This window comes from Nyctibius grandis, chromosome 12, assembly GCF_013368605.1.
Source record: "Nyctibius grandis isolate bNycGra1 chromosome 12, bNycGra1.pri, whole genome shotgun sequence".
Taxonomy (NCBI): domain Eukaryota; kingdom Metazoa; phylum Chordata; class Aves; order Nyctibiiformes; family Nyctibiidae; genus Nyctibius; species Nyctibius grandis.
In genome coordinates, this window is record NC_090669.1 from 13,221,456 (window position 1) to 13,240,260 (window position 18,805).

The window sequence follows — 18,805 nt, forward strand, 5'->3', positions numbered from 1 at the left end:
TGAATATTTACACATTCAACTCCTACTTAGAGATTTAACTCCCCAGTGGAGTCTCTTTAGACTTCCAAATAAGCATAAATGCATTTCTGGGCCCGACCTTTAATCAAAACATGCAGGATCAGTGTGTAAATCACTCAGCTGGGATTTTTCTTCTCACGTGCTGAATCACTGCAGCACAACCTAATGCAACCATTTCCTTAATTGCAGCAAAGCCCTTTTGGAATCTCTCCTCTCTCTGTATCCACTAAGAAATACGTTTGTAAATGCTTCCTAAAAAACAAAACAAAACACAAAAAACAACAAACAAACCATGAACAATTCACAAAACTTCTCTTTTGAAAACTACCTAAAAGAATTAGTGTATTTGTTGGGACTTTTTTTTTTATTATTTTTGCTTTGTTGTTCTTAAATTACTAGAGCCTTTGTTTCCAGATGAATCTAGCCTCTTCTGTAATTATGTCCATGGAAATAAGGGTAGCTTTTACTAAATCCATGAAGAATCTCTCTACTGTGCTGTCTCTGTAAGGTTAAGAGTGAAGTACAGAGCTGGTACTGAGCTCATGCCTACACATCCTGTGTTTCTCCCACTGGTGCCTTTGAGAGATGGAGGATTTTATCATTTCTGGAGAGGAGCTATCTGTCCAATTTAGAGAAGAAATCATTGTTTATCCTCAATTAAAACAGATTCTGTTTCAATCTAGTACCAGTCACAAAAAGTATTCTCTGGTTGTCTTCCACCACAGCCAGAAAGAGAGATGTCTCTTCAAGCAAAGCAAGAAAAACTTACGTGATCACTACAAACTGTTGTTCCCCATTGGTTATCATCTGATGGGAACCACAGCTTTTTTCTTGCAGTGGTGTCAGTGACTCAGGCTGACAGAAATGGCTCATGCAAGTCTCTGGCAGGGAGAACACAGGATGAACAAGCATCCTTTTCCCTGTCTTTCCTTGAACGAACAGGCATGCTGTAAAGATGTGTGATATCACGTAAGAGTTAGCTAAGCAACTTACATTGTACCTAGAAAAAAAGCTGTGTTCCTCCATAGTACTAGGTTTAAATCCTGGCAGGTATCTCAGTCCTTTACCTGCTGAAGTAGGTAATATCTTAGCATCTGTTGACAGCAGAAGGACCTTCAACTCAGACATGAAATACTGGATGCCCCCCAGCCTCCAACCTCTTCTTTCCCTGTGTAATATTGCCCAGTGCACTACTTGCTCCTATTTCTCAGTGACCTGATCCTGGAGCTCTTTGAGAGAAGAAAACTTGAAGTATTTTATTCCTATTTAGGATTAAGCATGTGGACTGTTCTATGTTCAAATCCACACTCCAGACTGCACAGAACAACTTTATCTCACCTTCTTCCCTGCCTCAGGTTTAAAAGTTAGTGCCCTGGTCCTGAGCTGCAGGATAAAAACAAACATGGGACTATTTGTTATGAAATGGTCACACTTGACCTTGGAGTCAGTCTTACTCTACTTTAGACCCCAAGACAACACTTACTCTGTTCTTTTAAGTCAACTGCTTGGTGAGAAACTGCAAGATGCATAGTCCAAAAAATTCAAACAACAGTTTGCTCACAGGCTTACTGAACGCTTTTTCTGGCTGGTAACTATTTTTTTTCAGAACAGTAGTGTCACAGGTGGAAATGATGTGTGCAGAACTGAGCCTGCACCAGCGGTGTACCCAGGCCCCAGCTGCTGATCTTTCTTCAAAACAGGAATGCCTACTGTTTAGGAAGATGTTTTTACAAATGATTGCCACCTGGCTGTGTAGTTCTTGTCCTTTGAGAAGGGAAGACTCCCATCAATCTCACTGCAGTTTGGTTGCAGTCCTAATCCAATTTAAAACATATATAAGCAAAACAAAACATACAAGCTAACATTCCCCCACTGTGCCCCTATAATTTGGTTCTGTGCTCAAAATGAAAACAGCTCAAAATAAAAACAAAGTGGTTTTACAGCCACTTTCTGCTCAGCCCTGGTGCTGGCAGTTCTGGACCACCAAACATTGCCTTGATGTGGCAAAAGCCTAGAAAACAGTGGGGGGTGCAAATACACAAGCGTAAAATTCATAATAAAGATGAAATACCATATTTCTCAAAAATTTAAGCAAATATTGCCACATATTTGCCAGAGCTCTCAGCAGCCCTCCTCTCCTTTTTTGAATCAAAGTTCTCTCTTGAATGTTACGCATTGGTTAGGAACATTAATTTAGAAGCTCCCCAAATGCACATACTGGTGAGCTGCCCAGTTGCAGTGGGTACTCCCAGAGCGACTCACCCTCTGAAGAGCCATTCCCCTGCACTCCACCACTGCATGCCTCTTCCTCTCTGCATTTAAGTATCACAGCAAAATTCATAGCATCCTGGAGGGACCAGAGCAGCTACCTCCTTGCAGAAGCCACGGCCTTGTATTTGCAGGCTGAGCGGGGGAGACAGGAGTTAAGGCAGGGACAACCCCCACCCAAAAGATCATAAGAGAGATTAGAGGAACACTGACTACTGGGATCAGCTGATGCACATCATCCTCACCCAACCACATGGGCTGGAAGAGTTGGAGGAAGAGACACTTGGATGTAAAAGGGAAAAGGGAAAAATTCTTTTATCACTTGTTACCCTGACATCTGTGGCTTCAGGTCCAGCTAATGCTTGTGCATGGTCGTGTGCCCTCGGCAGCAATTCAGAGCCTACCCTCACCCCACTAGCATTGCTGCTGCTGACCCCCGGTTCCCATGGGTGGGATTCAGCTCCGTGCTGAAAGTCCCCAGGCATATATAGCACTGTTGATGCACAGGGCAGCCAGATCCACAAGTCCCTTGCTCTGCTCTGACCCAGGTGCAGTGGCCTTCAGCAGCCCCTCAGCTTGTCATCCGACCTGCAAAGCAGGGTTAGAAATTCCCCATGCTGGCACACTATGCTGGCCAACCTATTTGGAAGCAAAAAAGCTCTAAGACAATACTCATTATTCATGGAGTTCTTTGTCAGAAAACCAAAAGAAAGTACTTCCCCCAGACCTTGCAACGCACCCTTTCTCTGACCCTGCAATAATCTAACACCGGGTTTCCCAACCTCACAGTCTTTAACCAAGCAAAACACCCAGTAATTTCAAAGGAAGTTCTGCCCACAAAGGAGTCCAAGATTTGGCCTTAAACTTGGCAGCTAGCATGTTCTGTTTTGTGTGTTGTTTTTTTCTTTTTTCATGAGCTACAGAAATAAATTAGATGGACACAAGTCAGACAGGGTGCCCAGTCAGAGCCAGGCCACCGCTGCAGCCAGACGGGTCCAAGCTGCTCCCTGCTCCTGCCCATCGTCACTCCCAGCACCCCCACGGGGAAGCCAGGTGAAGCCCCTGCAAGGTGAGGAGCAGAGGCAGCAGCAGGGAAAGGCAGAGCTTCACGCACTTGGCACACTAGGAAGCTGATTTGCAAGTCTGCACTTGGAGCATCTTGAAAGTATTTTCTTTGTGAATAAATGCAAGTCAGCCTCTGGGGATCACCTCTTTCTGGGCTGGTTCTTCACTGGCCTGAATTCCTCCCAAGTACAGAACAGGGGCTGAGAAAGCCTTTTCCCAAAAGAGTAAAATTAGTTTGCTCTTACACAGCATGCAAGGCTGTTTCAGCCTAACACAAGCTACCCCTTCTCTTTTCCCCCTTTCCTAATAGGTCAGGAAGGTAAAGAGCATGGTCAGGCACTCCCGAGTCCTTCCACCCCACAGCACAAGGGTTCTCTGAAGCTCTAGGGCAACGTGGGATTTGGTGAGTGAACTGACACGCCTCCACTCTGCCAGAAACTCCAGCAAGGGGCAAACCTTGCCTTGCGTCTGCCCTGTGTTCCATTCAAAGCTCTAAGCCCAAACCTGACGTGGATTTGATTTTTTCCTCTCTCTGAATTGGGCAGTGACCTGCTTTGCAGGTGTTGCTTGTGTGGCTGCCAGGAAGCCCTGCACCACTCTCCAAGACCGGGCAACACCTCCTGGCACAGCCACTCTCACCAATCTTGCACAGGAACGTCTCCCTCAAAACTAACATACAGAAATAACGCTGGGAGATTCTCCTTCCAGGCCAAGCAAAACAGCAAGCTTTTTCCTAATTGTTTGTAAAACAGCATCTGAGACAACACCTGATGGGCGCCAAAATTCCAGGAAAAAAACATTAAGTATCAATAAGCAAGACCTATTATTTTGCTGCAAAAAAGGCAACCAAAGGAAAAAAGCGGCAGCAGTACCCAGAGCCCCCAGCACTTCATTCACAGCACGCACAGCATCAGGGTGCTCTCTATAACCACCTGCAGATCAGAGGCAACGGGTGTCACATGCATCACCCACATCTGTACCTGTTCCTCTGCTCTCTACATCCTCTCCAGGTTTAGGTCTTGATACCTTTAAGTGACTTCTGCTCTGGGCAAAAGACAACAAGGAGAGGAAAAGCAGAGGATGCAGAACTTCACTTCTGGACACAATCTCTACCCCACCCTGCAGAAATCACGTACATTGAAAAGGCCGGTTCAGTCTCTGGATCCAGTCTCTTCACACTGATGCTCCAGTGCCCTGAGATGGTGGGATACCAGCTTCTGCAAGGAGGAGCTTTCCTAGGATTCACATGCATCTTCCATAAACGCATCTCCTGCGAGCAGAGCAACTTGGGAACTCAGTGCCAATAGCTGGCTTTGTGTAAGGTGAAAGAGGTCAGCAGGACTTAACAGAGCATTATAGCCCTCTTCCACACCATTAACTCCACCTGCTCTTTGTTATTTACATCATAATTTGCAGGAAATTGGTGTCTAGCTGTCAAGATACCAAGTTTCCAGGCCAACTGCACATCACTTTTACAGCCAAAGCACAAAACAGCCATATACCCAACAGCTCCACAGTGGATATGTCCTGGGAGGTACCGAGGCAGCTGGGTGGGCCAGGTAGAAAAACATGGCAGGGGTAAAACACAGATGTGAATTTACTTATTCCCTGATCTCTGTGGTATAATAAAAACAACTAGAAGTGACTCCACGCTGTCAGAAACAGTCAAACATGCTCCCGTGACCCAAACAGGACTGTCACAAATGAGGGAGGTCTGGATTTATCAGATAAGTGTTCCATTTTCTAAATAAAAATTTCATTAGTTAATACCATGTATGGATTTTATTTTGAGATGTCTTGAGTTTTTTTTTCTGAGTTAAGTCACTAAGCTCTGCACCTGAGCTGCAGGGGTTTTCCACCGAGCAAGTGCATCACTTGCTGTGAGCCACTGCTACTTCACAGGGCTGCACCACAGAGGCTCAGCCCTGCTGTAGCCAGGAACAGGTACAACAAGCCAACACACTTTCTAAGAACACCAGCTACTGACCTACACTTCAGAAAATTACATGCTTATTTCTCAAACCAGCTCAAAATCTGGACTCTTACGCACTTGATTGTTGTGCAGCGCTGTTTTCTATTGAGTGTTTAGATCTGGGAAACATGGCTTTGATTAAAAATGGGCAACCCACCAACTGCAGAGAATTTTCACATAACTGCTTGGCAAAAAAAGAGCTGCAACAGTTATTAGTCATTCATCAAAACTTCAGCCTTGTCCCCTGAAGAATTACCTGTTTCCCCCATCTACACCCGAGAACTGGGATGCTCAAGGTTAACAGCATGGCAACTGCTACAACACAGAGAGAAACACTGAGAGATCCAACATTTTGCCAAATACAGCTCTTTCTACTGCCTGGTATAAACAGTTTTTTTGTCTCAGCTGATGCTGGGCTCCGATATCTTTTGCTGCTAACCTTTTTCTTTTTTTTTAAAAAAACCAAAACAAAACTCAACATTCTCTTTGAACTAACTTAGCTACAGAGAGGTGGAAAGAAGAGTGACAGGTGAGACAGTCCACAGAGATCGCGAGTCTAATCCTGCTGCATTTCATGTCAATAACGAGAACAGGCAGGGCAGCAGACAGCAGCACACGGCCAGGTTAGCATGCTTTTTTGAGCAGACAAAACCATGAATAAGTGGCAGTCTATTCAACGATCCCCTTGCTCAGAACCATTCCCCCCGTGATTATTTTTCAGTCATTCAACATCTGGCCCAAACAAATTGATTTAGCAGGAATTTCACACCAGGAACAAAGAACACAAAACCAAGATCCTACTCTAATGCAACTGAAGGCAATGTCATACCTGCAAGGCCAGGAAAACAGAATCAAGCCACAGCAGCAGAGACCTCAGCTGTCTCAATTCAGTCAGGTCAGCACTTGATTTATTACAGTAAAAAACCAATCCTACTCCTCAGCTTGTTCAAAATCCTTTTCTAGCAAAGTTTTCCAGTCAACTATGTCCTGCACACAAGCTGCAGTTTTGCACATGCAAAGCCCACGCACAAAAATCAACCTCAAATCACTCACATTTAAATTCAGGACATCCACAAACAGTTGCCTGGCCCTGTGCTTCAAGTTCAACAGCACACCACACTGACCCAGCCAGGGACCCACATTCAGGATTGGCCTTACCCAATGCTCCCGGAAACCCCCCAGGGACGGCCAGCACAGAGGTAACATTGAAGGAGATGGAGAACGTGCAGCAGAACCACCCAACTTCCAGCCCAGAAGCTTTACCCATGGGATCCCAGTTCCCTGCACTGCACACGCTTGGGGACGAGCATGTGGCACAGGAGAAAGGTTTACGCAATGACCGCCAGAACAAAAGGGTATTTCCCATGCCTGGGAGAGGCCACAGGGTCTCCACGGACCACAGGAAATATGATCCAAGAGAGCTGGAGCATCTAAATATGCACAACTGTCAAACTGCATTTAGGAATAGCTTTTCATTTCTCTTCAACTTTGAAATTTTCTAATTTTTTCAAGTGGCCACATTAAAAGGGAGAAAACATCTTGTTTTCACTTTCCAGAAGTTCTGCGGTGTCGCAAGTGAAACAGTTCACCAATTAAATAAATGTTTGGATGGCCAGGAAAACATCTGAGAGTTCTTCCACAATAGCTATCTACTGTTCACAAAAACTATAAACATGTTCTGAACTGAAATGAGCCTTGTTTAGCCAAATTCTTAAAAAAGCCATGGCATATAGTCAGCCATGACCTTTTGTAACCTATTAAATGTCTCTTCGTTGTCCAGTGATCCCCTCCCTGGCTATTTCATGACAATATGTGGTATTAACATTCTTTACATTTGCACAGTCTTCCCTGCACTTCTCCCAGCATTCACAAATACATGCATTAACTCTCACAGCAAGGTAGAGGCATTTCAGTGCTGCTGCCTGCAATTAAAGGCTTTAGAATTAACCACGTCCCCCAAATATAGCCTTAAGTATCTGTGGTGTTATTCCAATCTGATCGCATCCCTCTTCAAAGTCATTTGACTTCGCATCCCTGGTACTTGGAGGAACTCAATTCTCTGTTAGGTACCTCAGCTCCCAAAAACTCGTCACAGGCGAAACTCTAAGCACGCCTGCTGCACGTGGGCAGTGTGCAGCACCCCTCAGCAGACCCCACACCAGCCCAACCCCAACGGGCAGCATCAACCACATCAGCCCAACACACCCCTTCTTCCAAGTCACACAGCAGCTGCCACTGTTGCCTCCTCCTTCTCAGCAGCAGGGAGGGTCAGGGCTCACAGCCACACTGGGAGATGATGGCTGAGCTGCACTTGTCAGCACACGTGCACCACCACAATCCCAGCAACACGCAAACACAGAGGTTTAAACCCAACTGCCTACAGGTTTTCGTGCGAAACCTGCCGAGAGGAACTTTTCCAGCATCTCAAACTTGGAAATAGGTGTCACTAGCAATAAATCCTTACCTCCCAGCTGAGTCCCCCTGTGTAAGCTCTTACATGTTTTATATGCACAGTAGTTCTCAGCTGAGCATTAAATGAGCGTTTGTGCTCTGGGGCGATGGGGTTTTTTCCTTAATGAATCATAGGCCTTTTCTTAAAAGTTTGCTGGAACACATAAATGTGACATGAGAGATTTAGTAAAACTTCTCCAAAAAACAAGGAATGCAGTTTCAGACAATGTGAAATACTCCAGCTGGGAGAGATACATGACTTGCCTGGCTGTTTCCTTCTGCTCCTCTGTCTCATGGCACAGTAACAAACACGGCTGTGCTGATAGGGAGTTAAAACAACACAGTGAGGTTAATAGAAAGAGATAAACACATACCACACAACAGAAATATCTGCTCCAATGTAGAAAAAAGGGACAAAATCCATTTCCAGAGACTGCATGCACACAGGCACAGTGAAAAATCACATAAAAATCCAGCCATACACTGACATTTATTGGTCAATCATTAGCACATCTGCTAATTTTGTTAAAAGCTGAAGGCTGGTCCTGCTCCCAAACAAGTCAACAGGAATCCTGCTGCCAGCCTCAGGAGCCATCACGCCCCTGGAGCATCTCCAAGCGATGCCACATCACAGCCCCAGGTACCTCCATCCTGTCAGGACTTGAACCTTTCAGGCAGCTGAACACAGCCCTCCAAAACGAGCCTCTTTAAGCTCATAATAAAACTTACACACACTATGCACATTCCTGCATTTCTTTCTTTTTGCTGCTTCAGTTTTGCTTTCTGTCATACATTCCCAGCCCTGTCAGAGAGGAGGCACTTTGTCCAGCACGGGAATAAAAATCAAACACCACATTATACTCTAAGAGACACCTAGTTTCTCCGGCCACAGAATAAGACATTATTTTGGACGCACCTAGTGCTGACAGCAGAACCACCCAACTCTGGCAGGCTGCGAGACAAAGCACAGACTCTGAGACACCACAGGATCAGCTGCACCTCCTTTGCCACCAGCGGGGCAGGGGACCCAGGGAGCAGGGTTCCACAGGATCCCAACACCTTCACCCCAACAAGGACAGCTGCCCAAGCACCCGGCTGGCAGGCAGCCGTCCCCGGACGGCACTGCAGGATTTCATCTTCTGCCAGTGCCTGAGCTGGGTCTGGCACAAAGGAGACACCTCTCCAACGCTGTGGGGCTCCAGGCGCTGCTGAGGAAAACCCCAGACCGTAACTCTGCCAACGTGCTGTGAAGCACTGTCCTGTGATAGCTTTTGGGACATATGATGTAGGTAGGAGGCCAAGCCCAGAGCTTTAAATTTCTGCAAAAAACTTTTGGTTTTAGTAAAACTGTTTTGCTCATCGTTGCTGTTTTATTTTCTTTCCACTGACGAACAACCCTTTCAAACACCTGAAAATTACTTTGCCAGATTTTTATTTTCTTCTTTTTTATGTAATTATTTTAGTATTTGGAAATTTCTCTTGCTTTGAGAAGGCTTTCTAAACATCCAATATCCACATGGCTGTAACACAGACATTTATATCCTAATTTATTAATCATGGATATTAAGGATTTCAGCCTAGACCGGTATCTTTGCTGCTGCCACCAAGCCATCAGCGGGAGCACATGAAGTTGTATCATTTACATATTTTAAATGTAAAAATGATACATCTTCAGGGCAATTTTCCACTAAGAAGCATCAACTTCAGTCACGTAACTGCAGCTACTTTAACAGTTGCCTGTTCCTTCACAACAGGGTCACGTTTCTGCTCTGCAAAATTCAGTAGCCACAGAACCCATTAAATTATTTACTCCCAATTCACACATGCCACCATGTATGAATCTCCAGTGCGTGATTTAACAACAAAACAGGACATTCGCACACATAAATCTTTGTGGAGGATCAGGCACAGAGGCTAGGTAAACAGCTGCCAGTACAAGTTAAACTCTGCTAGACGAACATTTTTTGACTCCGAATCTTGCTTAGGATGTCTCCCTGACCCCCTACAACAGCATATCTGATTGTTTTTTTTTTGGGGGGGGTGGGCACAGTGGGAAGGGTGTGTTTAAAAGCCTGATGTTACTTCTGGGAATTTGAGAGCCTCTTACTTGAGGAATGCAATACAGACCTGGCTTGGAGTTTGTGACAGAGCCCTAAAAAACGAGCAGATCTAATGAATTGCTCAGTGTTCCATGCAGCGGCCCCGTGGCTCTGCAATCACAAGAGCCACAGCACGCTCCAAACCAAAGCAAACTGCAACACGGGCTCCACTCAACCCTTGCCAACCAGTATCCTTTCCACAAGGAAATGGACTCCTTGAAACAGGTGAAAAGAAACTTCCTTCTCTGCATGCACTTGGCATGTAAATGATCTCCTTTACTTCAGACCCCTCGAGCTGGGTGGCTTGTCCCTTCCCTCCCCATTGGCACATTGCTGCATCACCCTGTGGCCCTAAACGAACAAGGTACGACGTTCACAGGGGTATGCACATGGGTACATTTCCCAAGTCATAAGGCAGCAGGAAAGGGTAACGATTAAATCAGGAGTTACTGTGCCACAGCGGTGCACATGCCTATGCCAACTCTGTACTGTATATCCAACTCTCTGTATCGGAAGCCTCACCTGTGGTAGCCCTAATAAAACACGTGGCAGTGCTTTTATAACAACGCAGAGAGAACCCAATAGTAGAAGCACAAACAAAAACAATCAAAAAACCTTTGTCATCAGATAATACCCCTATTCACAGTCAAGTTTCCTGCAACCAAAGGTAGGAAAGCAGTTGTCCCCATTCATAACACATGCTTCTGTGCAAGTTACAGTCACCCAAATGTCCATTTAACATTAATTGTACATGTTACATGCATCTAGTACTTAATAATATACAACCACACTTACATTCCACATCTCTCCCCTCCTGTTATTACATATGACATGGTTTATCACTTCCCAACTTCAAGGACACTCACAAGCATGTGCATGGCTAGCAGGGACTGCAAGAAGTCATCTAGGAACGCTCCCACATCCTTCAGAGGACATTTCACACCACAGACAAAAAAAGACTTTTTTCCAACTCTGCTGACTTGTGTTATCATACTTATTTTTTGCATCCTCTTTGTTGTCTTGAATTCCTTCTACATTTTCTCCCTCACCTTCCTCGCTTTGGACAACCCCCCACCTCCAGGCTTTCCCAATCACTACCTACCATTATTTTCTTGACTCATTCAGCCCATCATTCACTCTCTTCCCCTCTCCTCTCCTCTCACACACCCACAGCAGCACCATTCACTCTCCCCTTCACGCACACGCAGTCTGCACTGCCTGTTGTCTCAGCATAGGATCAGTGACAGGAGGGCAGGCTCCTGGCAGCTGTGAGCCACGGGGATGCTGCTAATTCACCCATACCCCAGCACCTTCCACTGCAGCTCTTCTTCCACCTTCCCCAGTGAACACACACCTCCCTTGACTGACCCCATTTTTCAGGGCTTTCTTGCATTTCAGCTAAAAAAACCTGACCACTCTCAAATCAGTTTCAGCAATGTATTTTCCAGCTGGAATTGGGAGATTAGCAAAACCAAACTCTGAAGCACATGACCTGTTTGAACACTTCAGGAGACCATACCATGTAAGTTTATTTCTATTTAGAAGATTGCCTATTAAAAGCTCAAATCTGGTGGAAAAGAAACCCTTTTTTACAGGACAGTCTTGATGACAAAAGCTGAGGGATCTCAGCTGCTTATCAAAGCTGAGTGGACTTCTAGGCCCATATAAAGAGAAATACCAAGTAATTACCAGACAATAAGTCTTTGCTTATTTCCAAACCCAGTATGATGTATCAACTGTTACCTCTATTTTGATGGAAATAGGAAAGATCTAATATTTCACAAAGAAAGCTTCAGGAAATCATAAGACAGAAAACAACACTTTAGCAAATATCTCAAGTGTTCTGGTCACCAACTACAAGCTCATCTACATTTCATTCAGATTTCCAAATTTCATATTTAAGCAATGCAGCTTCTAGAGACTTACCACTGTCATCTGTCCTAATTTTGACCTCACTTGGATATAAACCCTTCTGTCACATCAACCTGCATATGCAAAAGAAACACGAACATACAACTCTGAACTCACAAGCACACTGTAGGGCCCAAAAGCCATTTCTCAATGCAAAGAAACAGATTAGCATGGATGACTATGTGCAGAAAGGGCCCGGATGTGCCTAGGGATCTCTTTCTTCCCTTCACCTACCTACAAGGCCAAAGGCTTTTCAACAGGATGTTATCAGCAGCATTTCTTGGTGGTGCTCCAAAAAAACGTGTGCTGGTACTACTGGGTGGCTTTCTGGAAAGATCCAGGAGTTCTCAAAAAGTCAAGCCTACCTTGTAGGGTAAGAATGGGTTTTTGCTAGACAGATGACTACAGTTATTAACAGAATCCAGACTTTCTGTCTCATTCTATGAGATGTCAATTGATCCCTGCTTCACTTGGTAAACCTCCTACACGGTACTGAGAAAGGGGACGTTTCCCTCAGGGTGGAGAAGGATCAAAGGTGCCTGTGGAAGACAACAAAGGTGACAGCTCACTGTGACGGGACTGGTTGTTTCTCACTGGTACGAGCTAGCTGTATTCTGCATACGGGGGTGAAGTGGCAGCAAGGGGTAGGGAATACACTCGATGTGCAGAGATGAGGAAAAGCACCTTCACAAAGCGCACTGCACAGGGCTGTCAAAGGACACCAGCAAGATCGCAAACTTGCTTGTATCCCCCCAGACTTTGCACAGGGAGGAAACAATCCTCACTCCCCCACCTCCCTAGTCTGACAACGCCTTTTCCATCTCCTCCTCAGTTCAAGACAGTAAGATAATTAAGTCGCTTCTTGCACTGGATCCCACCACCCTGACCAAGATGAGCAGACAGCCCTTGTTGGGTGATGGCTGCAACACAGCAGGGGCTGCAGGGAGCACATGATTGCTGCCTGCGCCCCTCCATCGACTCTCCTTCCATTTCTGACAGCACACCAGCAGAGCCACAGAACATACAGAGAGATCTTGTTCAAGAACAACAGCCAAATCGGCGTAACTGTTCAACACATGACATTTCCCTGCCCAGTAGATGACAAGCCATAGGTTTGCAGTCAGTCCCACAAGGACTGCTTTGACTTGGATGGGCATGCCGAAATTCAATTTTTTTGCCTTAAACTGTCTTTTTCAACACCTAGACATCAGACTGAAGAATTGTGCAAAGTAAATAGAATTTAAGACAGCGCCTGAGCTGATGACCTTCCAACACCCAGAAATGTCCTGTTGACACCTCAGGATGCACCACTCAATTTAAAACATCCCTGAAACACAAGTTTAACAATTCACCTCATCACATACAAATGCTCAGCTGAGAACAGTTATGAAAGTGAATGAAAGTACTTTTTTATTACCTCTCTTCTCAGCATCTGCCACTAAACCAAGCATATTTACCAAACTTTCAGTACCTTGACAGGGCATCTCAGAGGGTCAAGAATAAAGCAGTTTGGGCAGGGGTTGCATAGGAAGCAACTACAAGGGAATCAAGTCTCACAGCTTTACCCAATCCAGCTGCAGACTGTTGCCAAAGGAACTGTCTCATCCTCCCAGAGCCCGCTGTCTGCACCCGCTCCCTTGGGTCAGCTCCAGCCACCTCATGGACAAGGATGAATTGGAGCAGCTCACCAATCCAGCCCGTAACAACCCTCCCTTCCCTCTCTGCAGGCTTCGTTTTCTGTAAGATGAGTGAGCGCATGTGGCTGCAATGTGCTGGTGGGAGCACTTGGAAGTGGCAGGGTGCTACCTCTCAGCTGTGCAACTGGGGGTAGGGCAGACGCACAGTGCTCCTTTTGCAGCCCTGTCATCTTCAATCACATTAAACCAACTGCAGAAGGGCATTTTCCTTCTCGCTACAGATGCACTGGAGCCTGCCAGAAGAAAGGGGAGGATGGAGAAGGTGAATCAGCAAAGCAGAACTCTCAGCACAGTGCTGCTCAGCGCTGTTCACACCAGCATGGGCAGAGACAGCTGTCAGCCCCATAGACCTGCCGGGCTGTACACTGCTCAGCTTCCCCGCAGCCTCTCCGATGCTCGGCATTCACCGCCATGGGCGATCGGAAGCAGAAATGCAGGATCAAGCCCACCAGGATTTATCAAAACCTCAACAACTCACAGAAATCAGCTTTCTCTTTTAAAGCACCCCAGTTTTCTGGGTTTCATCTGCTTCCAGGGTGCAAGTCACAGCAGCGCTTCTTTGTGCTGCTACAACAAATACCCACAGAGAAGCTGTATGTACACTCTCTAGGCATAAAGGCACAAGCTTACTGCTCATCCTGCATAGGACAGATCCGCCAAGGTTTAGGGCATGCTGCAACATGTTGGTACAGAATATACCTGCAAGTAGTGACACTCGCAACAGGCAAATTCTTGTAGGAAAAACCCACTCACAACACAGATTCCCCAGGGCTGCTCCTGATCGCACACCCAGCTTCCCTGGCCACTGGAAACACCTCCTGGAGGCGCAAGGACAGCTGTGACTTGTTTCTTACTCCAAATACATCTTATTTTTCCATCTCTCACTGTATACCAGGGAAATTTTGAAGGCAACATTTCTTGCAGTTAGTGTGTTAACAAGCCCTCCCATCCAGCTTCTGCACACGCTCAGAACTGTTACTGTCCTCAGCTGGTGAGGAGTACCACACCAGGTGCCAGATCCCACAAAAGATGCAGTGGATGACTATCAGCTTTCTTACCAGCCCCCCACAGGATGGAGGGAGGCAGCAAGCACTGCACTGCATTCAGCTTCCTTCGTCTGGGCACAGGAGCTCGTAGAAACTATGCCACCACAGTTCACAGAGAGGTTTTCCTCATAGGAAAGGATACTGCTCACTCACCTACCTTGGCCCAGGTCTGTCTCACTACAATCATTACCCAGACACTTGCAAGGAGCCCTGCAACTCCTCCCTTCCACGCAGAGTGCACTAATGCTGTGCCAAAAGTGGTCTGAATCCTCGCGTTTAAATCAGCAACCAAGGTAATGCATGTCTCCATCCTCAGCAACGCTCATGTTGGTCAGAAATCACATGCCACCAGAGAGCCTCTGCCCACACCCAGGCAGCACTCAAAGGCGCAGAGACAACTGTCCCCTCGAAGGCCACGGATGGGGGCTGGCTCATCCACAGCCCCTCATCTTCCTCACCCTCTTTCTCCCTCCTCTGCTCCTATGCTGCTACAGGAAAGCCTTCACCCCTCATTCAAACGGGACAAACTGCTCCCACGGGTTGCCCAGGTCCAGCAGTCGCCCAGCTCATCTGCAGTCCCCAGCGCAAGAGAAACAGGGCAGTATTTGCACAGTCCACGATCATCTTCCAAAGGCATTTTGGCCTTTTCCACCCAGTACAAAAAAAGACAGGAAAGCTTAATGCTAACTAGTGTACTACAAGATGTGTTCGCTTATTTCAATAAGTTACTTTTGTTCTATAAAAAAGCAACAAAAATTCAAGAGATGACCAACAGGCTGATTCAGCCTCAGCCACGACAGCAGGCTCTCCTTTCCCTCCAACTCCCCTCCTGTCCTAGGGACAACGCTGCCCCCCACACCAGCCCTGTGTGCTGAGCAGACCCTGCGAGGCCTCGTGGGGCAGAAACAATGCCCAGGCTCCCACAAGGCACTCCGGACTAACACAAAGATTTTACTGAACGAGGCACTGAAAATTGCTTCACCAGCCACGTTACTCATCTAGAAGTTACTGTAGATGGCCTGAAAGCACAATCGCAAAACGCCACAGCCTCAGGGATGCTGAAGGTTATATTGGTGAAGCTTCAACAGCCCAAGAAGAAGGGAAGCAAATGAGAGTCACTGAAAGCCCCAATAGCACAAACGGCTTCTGAAACACCTCAGACATCTGCACATGGAAGGGGAAGCACTAGATCCTGGCAAACCATGTAAGGAATAGGCGGGAGAGAGATCAAAACACCAGGAACAAACTATGGTGCAGGCACTTCTGACAGCAGTTAGACAGAGAGCATCTGTAGCAATATCGCACTTCAGCAGGTACCTGGTCCAGAGCAGCCCTGGCCATCATACACTCGCCTTCCCCACAGCCAAACCCACCCGGCTCCGAGCAGGCCCCGCACACCGATGCCCTTCAGCCGCTCACCCCCTCCAGCCCCGCGGCCACCCGCACCTCGACCCGGCGGATCACTCACCGAAGTACTCCTTCTTCATGTGCATCTCCAGCTCCTTCTCCAGCTCCAGCGTCAGCGCCTCCAGCCGCCTCTCCGCCTGGCTGGGGCCGCTCTCCCGGCACGGCGTCACCTGGTAGGGGAGCTTGAATTTGGGAGCCGAAGCGGAGCCTTTGGTCGGGCTGTAGGCGTAGGGGGGCGCCGCCTCGGAGGCGGCGGCCGGGTGCTGCTGGTCGTGCCGCGGTGGGGACTGGGCATGGATCTTGTGGTAGACGTCCCCCAGTTCGGGCACGGCGCCGTCCTCCTGCAGACCGGGCCCCAGCAGGGAGGAGCGGGGCGAGGGCAGCTGCAGCTCGGGGTAGGCGCTCATGGAGCCGCGGGAGCTCCGCGAGCTCTGGCTGGAGATGCTGGAGCGGGGGCTGACCACGGCGGCGCCCGCCGCGCCGCGGCCCTCGGGGCCGCAGAGGCTGGAGCGGGGGCTGGCCAGAGCTAGCCCGGCACCGCCCGCCCCCTCCGGCTCGGCGCTGCCCGGCGGGCCGTACCTGGAGTCCGAGTAGCTGGAGCGGGGGCTGGTGGTGCAGGAGTACTGGCTGGCGGTGCTGGAGCGGGGGCTGGCGTGGCGCTGGTCGTAGCCCATACTGATGCCGCTGGTGCGGTTGCTGCTGGGCTTGCTGCCGCCGCCGTCGTAGCTGGTGAGGCTGGCGCGGGGGCTGGAGTGCTTGCTGGTGTCGCTGGCCGTGCTGGCGTAGCTGGAGCGGGGGCTGAGGGCGGCGCCGTCGTACTGCACCAGGCTGGCGCGGGGGCTGCCGTACTTCTCCTGGCCGGGCACCACCAGGCTGGAGCGGGGGCTGGAGAACTTCTCGTAGGGCAGCGCGGCCGCGCCGCCCAGGCTGGAGCGCGGGCTGGAGAACTTGCCGTGCTCGGCGACGGGGCCCGGCGACGAGGCGGCCAGGCTGGCCCGCGGGCTGGCGGCGCCGTACCTGCCGTCCGGGCCGCTGGGCACCCGCCCGCCGCCCTTGGCCACGTAGCCGCCCTCGTAGGCGCTGCCTGCGGCGTAGCGGTAGCCCTCGGCCGAGTACCGCTTGCCCTTGTCGGCGAAGCCGCTGTAGCAGGGCAGCGCCACCTCAGAGCGGGTGCACAGCCCCTCCTCGCAGCACGGCGGCCCCGCGGCCGGCGGCGGCTCGGCGGCGCGGAGCGGGGCGGCCGGCGCCGCGGGCGGGTAGGCTTTGCCGCAGGGGGCGGCGGCGGGGAAGGCTTCGGCGGGCGGCGGCGGCGCGGCGGTGCCGTTCATCTTCCGGCCCCGCTGCTCCGCCGTCATGTGGGCGGCGATGACCCGCTTGGTCTCCTCCAGGTCGGGGTGCAGCGCCAGGTCCCGGCGGCCGCCCCGGCCGTACGGACCCTCCGGGCAGGGCTCGTAGAGGGACAGATCCTCCATGAACTTGGTGGCCTTCAGTGCCATGTCCTCCTCGTACTTCTCCATGCTCGGCCGGAGCCCGGCGGCGCGGGACGGGGGAGGGACGGCGAAGTCTCCGTGAAAGCACAGCCCAGAGCAAAGAGAGAAAAGGGGAAAAAAATCCAAAATAAAGCCTCTTCCCGCGGTCCTGGCGGGGTAGCGGCGGGACGCGGCTCCTTCTCCGGAGGGCTGCTCGGCGGCGACCAGGCGAGGCAGCAGTCACCTCAGCGGCATCCCTGCGCCGCGGCGCTCGGCTCGGTGCGGCCGCGCTGCGCGGCGGAGCGCGGCGAGCGGAGACGAGGAGCCCCTGTGTCACTTTCCAGCCTTAAATAAGTTGCTCGGTCCAGTCAATGGCGCGCTGCGCGGAGGAATTTGCGCTCGGCGGCTCCCTGCCCCCGCCGCCCCCGGCCGGCCGCCCCGCGGCGGGGCCGCGGCCCGGCCCGCACCCCCGGGCGGGGGGCGAAGGCAGCGGCCGGCCCAGAGGGGCTTTGCGGCGCGGCGAGCGGAGCGCGGGGCGCGGCGAAGCAGGGACTCCTTTGTGTGGGGCAGGAATGCGAGGAAGGAGACTGGGCGCTGCGTCCCGCTGGAATGTAGTTAATGCCGGAGCCAAACAATGATTTTCACCGAGTCAGTCAGGGAGAGGGCGGCCGCGGCGCTACTCGGCGGCGGGGCCGGCGGCTCACCACTGCACCGCTCGCTCTCCTCCTCGGCCGGTGCTCACCGAGCCCTGTCCGGGGCTGGCTGGAGGGCAGTGCCGCTGCTCGCCGCGGACCGGGAGGCGGTGAGGCTGTCACCGGGCCGCCGCGGCCGGGCAGGAAGCCGGGGGCTGAGGGGAGTCCTCGCGCGGGGGCTCGGCGGAGCGCCCTGAGGGAAGCCGCACACGGAGGGGTCTGACGGGGCGGGGGAAGCGCTGAGCAGCCGCGCGGGGTTCCCGCCTTCCGGGGGGCTCCGCCGCCCTCGCCCCTGACTGGAACTTTCCGGCTGCGCTCGCGGCCTCGTCCCGCCGCGGGAAGGGGCAGCGCGCGCACGCCCTCGGGCCGGGGCTGCGGCCGGGGAGCGCGAAGCGAAATAACCGGCCCCTCGGTGGTCTCCGCAGTGGCCGGGGGTCGCGGGATCAGCCCTGCTGGTGCACATGACTCACACCTGTGCAAAATCCCCAGGACCGGCCAGGCGACTCCACTCAAAGGACCTGTGCTTTAGCACAGCAGCTGATGATTATTTGCAGTTAGTTATTTAGTCTTAAAAAAAAAAAAAAGGCAGTACTAAGACACATCATAAACATATTGTGGCCTAAAGCAATCTATCAGTTAACATGAGTTTAAAAAAGCATGCTACTGTCTGTAACTTCTCAAGAGCTTCTTCATCTGTTGATCGGTAACAA

General features: G+C 50.2%; 1 protein-coding gene across 2 annotated transcripts in view; it reads right to left on the reverse strand.

Annotated features, from left to right (window-relative positions):
* Nucleotides 1–17,705, reverse strand: part of WTIP (WT1 interacting protein) — an 83,554-nt gene extending 65,849 nt beyond the window's left edge. Inside the window, exons 1-2 of one of the 2 annotated variants that reach the window (XM_068411634.1) lie at nucleotides 16,514–16,598; nucleotides 15,996–16,104 (exon numbers count right to left, since the gene is read on the reverse strand). In XM_068411634.1, coding sequence (XP_068267735.1) covers nucleotides 15,996–16,020 — 25 coding nt within the window. In that variant the 5' untranslated portion in view covers nucleotides 16,021–16,104; nucleotides 16,514–16,598. Of the gene's footprint in view, nucleotides 1–15,995 lie in introns of both variants that reach the window. The other variant, XM_068411633.1, reaches the window with a different exon arrangement.
* Between the last annotated feature and the right edge of the window lie 1,100 nt (nucleotides 17,706–18,805).